Consider the following 12,853-nt stretch of genomic DNA (forward strand, 5'->3'; position numbering starts at 1 on the left):
TGGGGTTATATGGTATTTACCTTTTTGCTCATAAATTAGCAATACCAACCAGAAATATGTAAAGTATAATATGTAAAGTATGTAAATATGTAAAGTGTAAAGCGGCGATAGCCTAGTTGGGTGTGGAACGGTCTGCCAAGACAAATGTCCGCAGGTTCAAATCCCAAGGGCACACACCTCTGACTTTTCTAAAAAAAACCACGTGTGTATTCTTTGTGAATTTATCGTTCGCTTTAACGGTGAAGGAAAACATCGTGAGGAAACCTGCACATCCGAGAAGTTCTCTATAGGAATTTCGAAGGTGTGTGAAGTCTACCAATCCGCACTAGGCCAGCGTGGTGGACTAAGGCCTAATCCCTCTCAGAAGGAGAGGAGGCCCGTTCTCAGCAGTGGGCAAGTATATAATACAGGGCTGATATTATTATAATTATAACCAGAAATATAAATAAAATGTTTCTCATAACTAAAATACTTAACAAATTTTCTTTGCCGCTGTTATAAATATGTTTTCTAGTGAAATTTTACAATCTTTATTGAAAACTTGGTTCTAATTGCCCTGTCTTAAAACGTTAGGCTTTCTATACTAAGTTCTGAGAAACGATATCTGTAAGGTATTCTAGAAACAATTACGCAGAATTTATGGTTTGTATTTATGTAAATTTCAAGGCCGATGTCCTAAGTAAATGGACATGACATCATAAATATTGACTGACTATTAGTATGTAGATTTATTCTTAGAAGTATTAAAGTACTTTCTAGGATTCGATACTGTCACATCTTTGAAAAGAAAAAGTATTTCCAGATTATGAACAAGGTAGCCTATATTTCGGTTCTTATTAATAAGTAGCTTTTTGATGCGGCTTCGCTCGCGTGTGAAAGTTTTTATGAGATTATTTTGTTTCCGGGATAAAGAGTAGCCTATAGCATTCAGGGGCCTTATTCTCTATGCCGCACGTTATTTTGACAGTCCGTAACAAGCACTTAACACAACGTATCATGTTTAGGACTATAGAAATTTGGCTTATAGAATACCATTCCACGCACATTTCTCGAAGATAACATGACACGGCCGCGTTACGCGTTTACACTATCTTACAGAATAAGGGCCCAGGAGTATTGTAGCTTCCTATTAGTTAAAAAACAAAATACGTTTAGTTGTTCTTGAGATTAGCATGTTGAAACAAACTCTATAGCTTTATACATTAGTATAGATATTAGATACTGTAGAAACAATGTTAATAACAAGAAACTGACCCAAATTGGCGTAAATGTTGTCCGTTTTGCTCGGCGCTGGAGTCCATGCTTGCTGTTTTTGCTTTTTTTGAAGAGCTGCGGATTTCGGCGGTGGTGGACGCGCAGGTTTCGGTGGATGGGACGTGGCTTTGCATTCCTCATTGTGTCTTGGTGGGGGAGGAGGCTTGTTCAGAATTTTAGGCGTTTCGGGCTCGGTAGCAGAACTACTCACGCTGTATATCGACGATATATCATCATGGCTCAGTCTCCGAAGGTCTGGTATCTCGCAGTTCGACTTCACAACTTCCACATTCGACCCGTTAATATCCAGTGGATGAATGATCACCAACCTGGGTTTCGGTTTTGGAGTTAGGTCGTAGATTTCTTCAGGCTTACTCGTGACTTTAGTCACCGTCGCAACGCTCAGCTCTTTCTTGTCTAAATCCTTAGACGACCCTATTCGAAGGAGTTTTTTGATGGAAAATTTTAGCTTGCCTTTCCTTTTGTCGTCTAAAAGCAAGTTGTCGTGTGATAATGAGATGTTACGTCGAGGTGCCGGTTCTGGAGTGACATCGACTTTTTTAATTTCCATCTCTTCCATAGTTTTTGATCGCGACGTAGATGTAGTGGCTCTCTCACGTTTCTCCATTTCTCTGACAACTGGCGAGTCTGATTTCGACGATCCACTAGAATTTCTTTGGTACAAGTTTGGGTATTCTTCGACCGTCGGTGACGATGGCGGCGTCGGCGCTTTACGCTTATTTAGGCTGCTTAAAGACGTGTCGCTGTCTTGTTTAGTCAGAACCGGTTGTGCGTAATACACCGTTTCGGATTTCTCTTCGTGCACTTCACTTATTTCGTTGTTTTTTTCCTCACTCATCATTTTCATTATTTTTTCATCGTCATCTCTTTTCGAATGTATATGCATTATTTGCGTTTGGTGCGTTGTTATAGAGGTTTTTTTCGTGGACGATTTTATGAGTGGTTTGACTGGTAATTTGGGTTTTTCCGGTAGGACGGGTTTGTGAGCAGGCAGTACGTCCGATATCATTCCGTGCAGAAACGATGGCCGCGGGTCTAGCGTGGGTATTGGGCTTTTAGGGAGCGCCGGCGCTTCGCTCGCCTCGTCCGGATCGGCCCGGCCGTCCGGTTCGCCCGCCAGCTCTCTACTGGCCTCTGCTGAGAACATGTTATCGGACTGTTTTGGTATTATCGGAGGCATATCCATAATCGGACTTTGGAATGTTGAATAGCCGCTGCTGGCCTGCCCATCAACTTTTCTAAGTTGTCCGATGGGAGAGATTTTGATGTTTTTGTCGCCTTCGCTGAACACCTTAATCTTAACGGTTTCTTCGCATTTATGACTTTCTGAGAAGTGTCCGCTGTCGTCGTTGTCCGAGTCGGTCCGTCCACTGAAACTTTCGTCGTCGGACGCGAGTGAATTATTAGCAGTAGAGTTGAGCGTGCTAACGGCTGAGTCAACACTGCTGCTCTCAATATTTATCTTACAAAATTTGAATTCCGACCTACTTAGATTCACCTTGGGCCGTTCTTTAGTTTTGATTAATGGCGGTTGCCTCACTATCCCGTTTTTTTTCATTTCAGCCATCTCTTTTTTATCTGGCTCGTCTTGCATGCTCTCCTTAACCTTTTCCTCGATCACCGTTGGTTTGTTTTTGTCTTTTTGTGACAGGTGAAGGTCTCCACTAACTGACATTCGATTTTGTTCCAATGTCTCTGATATCTCTTCGAGCAAAGACTTTTCTGTACATAAAGTTCCCGAAGTATCTACTCCTTCGGATGTAATAATAGTTTCTGAATCCTTTACATATGTAGATAATATTATATTAGTTTTATAACTACTGGTAGTATCTTCAGCGGTCGCCTCCGATACGTGTATAACGGCGGGTTTACGAACATGCGACTTTATATTTGCCGGTTTGTTCTCTTGTCCGAAGGGTGTTACAGAAACCAGCAAAGTTTTCTTTTTTCCATCGGAGTCCGTTTGCATCTTACCTAGCAGCAGCGATGTGTAAGACTTACCCATAGAGTCTCCCAACAAATTAGCCTTAACTGTATTAAAATCGGTGTTAGATTTTGTTATTCTGTGCAATTCCCTCTCTTCTTCTGTATCAGGGAAAGTGTCGTCTTCATCGTTGTCTTCAGACACTTCGAATTCTTCTTCGTCTGACCAGTCGTCACCCCCAAAACCTATAACACTGCACACTTCCTCGGGAAAACTGACACTACGTTTGTTCTTTTTCTTTGGATGTATTTTGAGTATGCTCGGTGGTGTCTTTTTGAAGAAGGTGCTTCTGTTTTGGAAAGGCGTCGCGAGGTACTTGCTGCCCTCTGTGGTGCGCTCCTGCTTGACGTGTTCCTCGCGCGACTTGAAGCAGTTTGAGCAGAAGTCCTTCTTCCACGCGTTTTGCACGAAGTTGTGGCACACCGGCGACATCTTGTCCTTCGAATACCGTCTGTTGATCACGTAACTGGCATTCTGCGAAAGAAGAAACATCATTTATAAATATTTGTTTAATAAACACATCAACAACAATAATGAATGATACATCGTAGACATTTCCCAGCGCATAATTTTCTACGCCAGTAATCCAGCGCTTCAACAATCACAAATTACAGACTTTCTGCAATAATAACTACTTGGAACTAATTTCGCCGTCTATTCCAGTTTTATTAGGTTGCTAACTTCACACGCATCGAGGTTGCAAACTGTGACAGATGAAGTGTGTAATTCACCATCGTATTACCGTCATTCTTGGACACGAATAATTGTAAATTATCTATAGGGTGCACCGGAGTGTCAGTCTAACTTGTAATGTTACGTAAACTTGCGTGAGTTTGTATCCTTACGTAAAACGCTTGTTTGCGGTTAAAGCAATTCGTTCCCACTTAGGGTTACCTAGTCTCGTAATGTGATTTGAATTCCGTTATTTGAATACTTAAAATTGAGGTTTTCTTGGCTTTGTGTGACCTAAGTGGTGTTGTGTTAAACAGCTGTTTACCTTGTTAACCTACTTCGAAAATGTCTTTCCTCCGTCTCAGGCGGCTTTTGGGACGGTTCATTTCAATATTTTTAATTTGTCTCTCCATTTATGAATCTTATTTCGTGACATACTTTGAAATCGTGATATTCCAGGATATTACTCATTGTACCAATGAACTATCTATCCCTCAGGACCCTTGTCTAGATCCTCTCTATTGCTATGCATTCAAGACATATTTCGCCATGCAATTTAGCTGGTAAGTCACGTTCCGTTACTGTTATTATGCGCGGCGTACGACGTACTTTCTCCCCGAACAATGCATACTATTTATATGTAGATCAAACATTCATAATGTGATGGAAATATTGGAAAACTGTGTCGTATCATGTATGCGTGGTTACGCTGGATGTATGTTGATACGCAGAGGTACAGTGCAGCGCAGTGTAATATTAACGAATGACAATGTGTGAAGTCAATTAATAGAAACATTATTGCGGTTTTTTTCGAATGTATAGTAACTATAGAAAAGTTAAAACTCTTAGCTTCTGAAGAGCGTATGTTACCTTACTTATGTAATACAGACGCGGATTAACCGTGCTTTACCCAAAAAGTCAGAAAGCAAAAAATGTTCCCTTTCCTACTTTCTTATTATTTTGATGTTCCATTGTATTTACTGCTTTATTATTTTATTTGGGATATTGGGAGTTAATTTTAATAAGTTCATCAACATTACATAACTGTTCATCCTTTAGTTTAGCTATGCTACGTCAGTCGGTCACAATGTAGATTCCACCATACTCTTGCCCTTCCATCTCTAAGCGTGACTGCGTCACGGTCTGCGAACAGTCAACACTAATGAGTATACATAAATATGTACGGTATTTTCAACACAACTTACTGACAATGTAAACAGACCATGATTTTATGACATATCTAGATTTACCTCAGTTTACTGCAAAGGAATTAAAGTTTAAGGAATACAAAAAAATTAGAGGTACTATGGAAGCTTCTATCATGTACGAAGATGAAAGAACTGATGAGACGTATTTTATGAATTTATTCTACCCCTAGAACACACTCTTTTAATAATCTTTAAAGATGAGACAAAAAAGACTCTTAGGTCTAATGATTAGAAGCAACCAGCAATGAGACTGATAGAAACCTGGATTTCCTCATCGATCCTTTTAAATTTAATGAAAGATCAGGGTTATATTCGCAATGTCTTATGGACTCTATTAATTGCTAATTGAAGTTGATAGCTAGCTATGATTATTGGTATCACATGATTACTGATTGGTGAGAGGCTCCAACAGAATATATAACAATATGAAGGAAATATCGTAAACGAATGTTTGACGAAGTCCAAGTCTAGATATTGCTTTAGGGTATCTGCACCCTTTTTAATCACAATTCCTTTAGGGTATCTACTCGTTCATTGATCACTTATAGACGCGAAAGTATCTGAAGTTTAGGCGGATTAGAATTAAACCCAGGAGTTAAGTATGGATTCGAATGTTATGACATAGATAAATCAGATCCGGGGTTATCCTACATGCTACTTTTATCCCAGGGAAAACCATTAATCAAACCACGTAGGAAACACAAAACAAACTGGCATAATTTTCATCCAAAATTAACATTAATGAATGAGGCTTAATACATGTGGTGTATTATAGGCATATGTCCAAATATTTACACTTGCTAAGCATATTAAGGCCAGCGGGGCAATTGCGCAAAATTTATATATCTTTTAAAATAATTACAACGCAATATCGAATTGTTTTAAGAGGGTCGAGTAAATACCGATGGTGTGCTTAGTGCATTTGTTACTTCAGGTGTTCGGGTACAATGCAGTAGGCAGTATATAGGTGAAGGATTTCTTTCGTATTGGATTGAGGATAGGCGGGTGGCCACAACATACGTATATTTATTGGTGGTTGTGTAATAAAATTAATTAGCCAGGGTCTAGCAGCAGTAAAGTGGCAATCCATAGTCTCTGCCTACCCTTATGGGATAAAGGCGTGATACTATGTATGTATGTATGTATGTAGCAACAGTATTACTCCAAATCAAAATATAAGATGTATGTCGTAGCTATAAGAAACCATGAGGACCTTCCATTGCCATAACATCCAAACCAGAAGTCGATTTACAACCAGATAATTATTAACTGATGTGTTGAGGCTATCAAAATAATGGCTCGGGCACAATATTTGAATAGCAAATATGTTAAAATATTATAATTAACAATACCATATTAAGGGACCGGACTACTTAGTTGGTCCTTCGAGGCGGATCTAATTATATATGGTAACACGTCTAATTTATTAATGAAGCTATAATTAAGTTTTTGATTTTTGTTTATGTGTATTTTATTTGTTAACTGCCTTGATTGATAAACGTAAAACATTTGTGGGCTAAACTACGGCTTTCCTTTCTATGACATGAAATACTTGCATCATGGTAAGACAAAATTATGAATAAATGTTACAACTTACATTACAGTTTGATTGAACACGACAAATACCAAACTTTAGTCATAAACTGCGACATCAAAACATTTACTTGAAGACTACATTGTAGAAACAACTATTTAAGCTGTTATAAAATAACGGTGTTTATGTTATTTACCATTTACCTGGAGTCTTCAATACTTTTTTATATTAACAAAAAATAAACTACTATACTTGTTCTCCGTACTCTGGTTAGTAAGACGTCAAAGCACAATCTTTACTGTTATAATAATCATGCTCATGGCTCGTTATATTAGATACATGCTCTGAATCAATTTCATATAACCTTCGATTAGTAATAGGCTAGAGCAATATATCATTTATCTGGTATCAAAGTTCATCAGATATGAATCATTTAGTTTTGTCTCTAGTTTTTGCTAAAATTTATTATGCGCATCTTTTATGTTAAATAGAGTTTTGGATTTAGAATTGGTATTTAGCTTTATTCTTATCCCGGAACGTCCACAATGCAGAAAAGAATTATTACAAAAGAAGTCGTAAGCAACCTAGTATCTTATATATTTGTAGCCAGTGTAACTACTGAACATAATAAGACTTAACATCTTATGTCTTAGGATAGCGAGCGTAGTGAAATACCAAACAATACTTTGTAATTCAAGGTATTGGATGGTGTTCCTACTGTTTATAGGCAGTCGTATCGCTTACCATCAGGCGAACGGCAAGCTCGTCTCGTCATACAAAGCAATAAAAAAATATATATCTTTAAAATAGTATACAAAAATATCAGAGTACAGTCATTAAACGCTAAGACACGAAATATTAAACTTAATAGTCATAACCCTGATGCAAATTCCGCCATAGCAATGTCACTTGTTTTTACACAGTATTTTGTACGAGAACAAAAAGTGCATAATCATAGCATTCATTAAGTTTGACGGTCGAGTCTATTGTCAGTATCACGGTTGATTTGATGCGGATGCTGCTACAGATATAGATATACTTGAAAAGATAACTTAGGCGGGAAATGAGTGACTTTTAATGGACGCAGTACGTAATATAGAAACCAATAGTTTTATTTAAAATTAAGAATTGATCGCAAGTATATTTTTATTCAAAATAAAAGTATATCGAAATAAAATATAACCAAAGTTATTATGTTAAGTAAGTTATTATGTTATTCAAAGACAGTATTACAATAGTATGGTTTATGACTGGTTTTATAGGATATGCGTGCTCATAGTTTTTTAGGACCGAATCAATAATTTCGGATATTGCTCCTACATCTTACACTTTACCTTTTTATTATAGAATTGATACGCATCAAGATTAACAGATCATTTCAAAACTTATCAGTTGTATTAGCACCGCAATTATTAACACCAACCGTCAATTCAATTGTTTGAACAAGAACGAGCAGACATCATAATGTGTTTGTCTAGACCGGGCACAATTGATAACTCTATCAATCACAGCTTTAATATTCATGCGGGCGTCATCGCAACCACTAAATGGCGATAGTGTTTTTTTTATTTAAGTGCTCGGGTCGCTGATGTATCCTTGGTGCTTGAACTCTCTTCTAAATTAGGCGTAACACCTCTAATGGATAATATTTTAGGTGTTATAGAAATTATATCATTGATAGTTATTCACCGTGTAAATGATAATTCCTTGTGTTCCATTCCATTCCTTAATTAAAATTAGTGGTAAGGTATGGAAATAAACGCATCCAGAGCTGGACAGTCAACACACTGCCTACACCGAATTATTGTTGTAATTTTTTTTCTATATTTAAAGGTGGTTTAAAGGCCTATACTGATTCGTCAGATGTGGAAGAATTTTGGTTGCTATAAAGTTAATTTGTGTTGTAAAAAGTATTTGGATATTAAGGGCATGATTATATTATATTATTACCTAAACTCTTAGTAATATTTTCTGTATTATTATTGTTGTGAATAATGCAAATACTTATGTATTTGTAATAAAAAATATGTTTAGACCACTGAATATTTTGCTAAGGATACATTTAAATTTCGTCTCCGGTATTTTTTATTACAAACATGCAAGTGAATAGTCACGAGTAAAAGTAGAGCAAAACATGACCGCCATATGATGTGGTGAGATTTTATTAACGTAGTTATGCTTGCGCTAAACATGAGACAATATTTTTTTAAAGTCGTCCTAGTTTTCTGATATCTTAGGTTAGCTCAAAAGCCGAATACTCAGAGCCGTTTTAAAAATGTAGGGCGAATCTATATAGAATATTGTATATTTGCGTTTGGTATTTTCACCTCAATGTTCCGGTTGCCCAGCTGTTCCGATCGCGGCCTGAATACCTTTCCCGGGTCTAACACTTTAATCTAGTTTTTATAAACTATAAATTGTATTTTAATAACCAAGGTCATTGAAAGAGGAAATAGATATGAGCAAGTTTGAGTATGCAGGGTAATGAGAATTGAAATCTACGTGGATTCATCCATTTTGATACTTTCGATCTAACTTTTATTACTTGCTAGTTTTGCTCGCGGGTCAGTCCGCGTGAAAGTTTTCCGGGATAAAAGTCTCGTATTATATTTTCCGGGACGAAATGGCTTATAGCATTCAGGAGTAATGTAGCTTCCAATTAGTAAATAAAATTTTAAAATTGCGTTATTAGTTCTTGAGATTAGCGCGTTCAAGCAAACTCTTCAGCTTTATATAAATAATAGTATATTTTTTAATAAATTTACAATTATTGCAATTATCAAAAAGATTTTGTATTTCTTCGAAACAATCATTACCATCTTATTCATTTACATGCCCTTCAATTTATCTCACGCACTTCACTTTCTTTTTAACATTGTATGACGCACTTCCCTTCTACATTATTGCCATATGTCCATACAATTAATCTTCCCAACACATATCATACGTATATGAAAATTTATGAAGATACTTAAAAGTTTGTTGGAAATACACACAGAATCCCCTGTACAGATTTCGATAAAATTTGCCAAACTGAAAGTCCACGTCCCAGATCAACTTGTTGGCTACGTTTCGTCCCGGAAAAGAACTCAGAGGGTTTTCTTTTCGTGAAAGATCGTACACGCGCGCAGAAGCCCCAGTACCTAACACCTTCTTTATCGTTTTACTAACACATGAACAGAATCACTAGACATCTATAAACACCTCAATGATATCACTATATGCAGATTTAACAATCGTGCCACACTTTACGGTTCACACGCGCTACATACTTGCGATTATTTGGCGCCGCGGTTTAATATCGATAAAGAGTTAATGTTAACAAAGTGCACGGAATACTTATTGCAGTAAAATTATATGGGAATGAATGTTCATTAGTTAGTACTCGTTCAGACTCTCACAGCTTGTGGCAGGGAAAGGAAACTTATTATATCGAAGACTGAAAGGCTAATTGGACGTAAGGGAAATATTTTTTCGAAAAAACATTTACTAGGTTATAAAAACATAGAAAAAAGCGCTGATTTTAAAATGTATGAAACTTAGTGTCGTAAAAAAATGTCGCTATTATTTAGTGTTGTATTTAGTTTTTTAATATTTGAAGAAGGCCTATGTCCAAATTATAGTATGATAGAGATATTTAGTTAGGAATTAACAGATAAATGAGCACATACCTATTCACACATAGGAATAATAAACGCTGCGACCAATCGCATAATGGCAAAGTGTGAGTTGTAATTTAACGTGCAAGGATGCCGGCGAGCGGCGGCCCCGATATCCGCTCCCGAAGAGAATGCACCATTATGTGCACTAAATGATCATTACAGTGGGGCATTGTTTCGTCAAACTGCTTGTGGAAATGTAGCAATACTGATGATCCAATTAGTAATGAGGATTCGGTTGTTGATTGGTAATGGTGATGCAAGACATCGCAAAGAAACTTGTCTTGAGAGTTTCTCATAAGCATTTTGATATATTTTAAAGTCTTTCAGTGTTTTGGCGTAGAAATCTAACCCATTCTATTTCAGAAGACTTCAAAGACCAAGGGAATAATTTTTACTAGGGGCAGGATGAGACTGATTAGGTACTATGGTTTCACAGGATAATGATATTATAAGTTTTGGCGTGCCACCAGTTACTAAGACACAGTAAAGTCATAATATTTGATGGCAACTTTTCATTAGGTGATACGACGATCTCTTTGTATCGCTTTGTTTTGGAATCTTTTATATTTTCTATAAAAATCTTCCAAAACTAAATGTTAACACAGGGTTCAATGCCTATTGAACTTGCAAAAATCCTGATTCTATCTTAATTCGAGTTTTATCCAAACCTGTTTCGTACGTGAGAATTTTATTTATCCATCGTATTTTTATATTTTATGCGCATTTAGATACGAAAGGTATTGACAATGCCCGGGGCGCAGGCCGATGAACCGACAGAAATGTAAAATCACAAAATTGATTCCTGCTTTGGGACAAATGTTTTATCAAATATTTGTTGAATTGCAGACAATTTTAGATTTTGTCAAAATCTACCACATATTTTTTTTTTGTATCAGATTTGTGAGCATATTTGTTAAAGGTATATTAATACTTTTTATATGTAGCTATCTTGAATTATGCCATACCGATTCATGCGTAGAAATAAATGTGAAATTGTCTAATCGAAATACTACCCAGATAACAGTAAACCAACGAACAGGCCAAAATTCCGGAACCCGTTTCGGACAAGGAATGCATAAACCTATTAGTAATAACGCAAAATGTCACGTAATATGGTGAACACTGAGTCAACGCGGCGCGCCTTGTTTCTTAACGTTCCAATGTGTAAATATTGAATATTTAATGGGCGCTATAAATGTCAATATTTTTATAATGACCAGATGACAAAATCATTGGCAGGACATCCTCTCATAGAGAGTAGAAATGTCGCCTTTATTTACAATGCACACTCCTCTACGCTCAAACTTTCATCTAAAGCTGAATTTATTATATCTAAAGCATCGATGATGTCCTGTCGTGATGCATTCTGATGGTTTTCACACTAATGACATGTTCTGACAATCTTTGACGGATTTGTGAATATCAGTCGTCTGACGTATCACAGTACAGCACTAGCACTTGCTCACTTACCTGTGATGTGGCGTTACATCTAACCTAGGCATTATTGAAACGAAACAGGTACTAATATGTATGTTTTAATTTCTTAAACGAAGCACAACACATACAAGATTTCTCTATTATTAAGCGTTACCTAAACCCTTCTAACGGTACAGCACTAATAGCTCCAGTTAGGTTTCAGAGAAATCACTAAACCAACTAGACCTATCGGAAAGGGAATTTAACTGTCTGATAATTTCCATTCGTTTCCTGACAGTATAAATAAAGGCGTTTATTGGGAACAAAATACTTTCTCAGGTAAGGACCGGAATGTCTAAGTACGTATTAAAAGGTTGTGGGAACCAACGTTTGAGGAAAATGCTAAGCAAAGTTTTTATCCTGGTTAAATACAATGCATTCTTGTAAGTACAGTGCTGTTCAAGTTAGTATGTTTAGTTTGAATTCGGGGGAAGACCGTTGATTCGAAATTACTGCTAAATGCAATTGTACGATTTACGAATTAAATAATTTCATGGGAAAACTATTGCATTTATTTCTAATGACTAATCATATAAGTTCAATTGTTTAAAAATATGATTCATTCTAGATCCATCATTAACCTGGCATTAGTGTAATAGTGTGACAATGTTATAAATTGCCATTATTACGTATTAGTCATCGTTAAACTCTGTCCATACACTGATACAGCAAAAGATTACTGCAAATGTTATCTGTTTCTTTACACCACGTATTTTGCACGTCTATAGTCAAAAATAACGACAGAAATGTAGTTTGTGTTTGTATGGGAGTCAAAACTCTAGTAACCCAGTCATATTAGGTGTTTCACCTCGGAATGAAAGATAATAAGCTGGAAATTGGTAAAAACCTTTGTTTTGTCGCCCTAGATATTGTCTCAAAAGTCACAAATGCTATCGTGTCCGCGTCTTATGATATTGAAGGTCAAAGGTCACAAAAAAGGTTTTTTCGCGAATATCTCGGTTCCTATTGCTTAAATGATATTTTCACCTACATCAAAGTTGTAGAAAATAAAATTCTCTACAACTTTTGTCTAAACTTTTTT

General features: G+C 36.6%; 1 protein-coding gene across 5 annotated transcripts in view; it reads right to left on the reverse strand.

The window, feature by feature from the left end:
- The window catches only part of LOC115442064, a 95,390-nt gene that overhangs the window by 5,206 nt on the left and 77,331 nt on the right, over positions 1–12,853 (reverse strand). For all 5 annotated transcript variants that reach the window (XM_030167022.2, XM_030167023.2, XM_030167026.2 and 2 more), the window contains exon 2: positions 1,255–3,733. In XM_030167022.2, the coding sequence (XP_030022882.2) occupies positions 1,255–3,733 (2,479 nt within the window). The remainder of the gene's footprint in view (positions 1–1,254; positions 3,734–12,853) is intronic.

This window comes from Manduca sexta, chromosome 19, assembly GCF_014839805.1.
Source record: "Manduca sexta isolate Smith_Timp_Sample1 chromosome 19, JHU_Msex_v1.0, whole genome shotgun sequence".
Lineage (NCBI taxonomy): Eukaryota > Metazoa > Arthropoda > Insecta > Lepidoptera > Sphingidae > Manduca > Manduca sexta.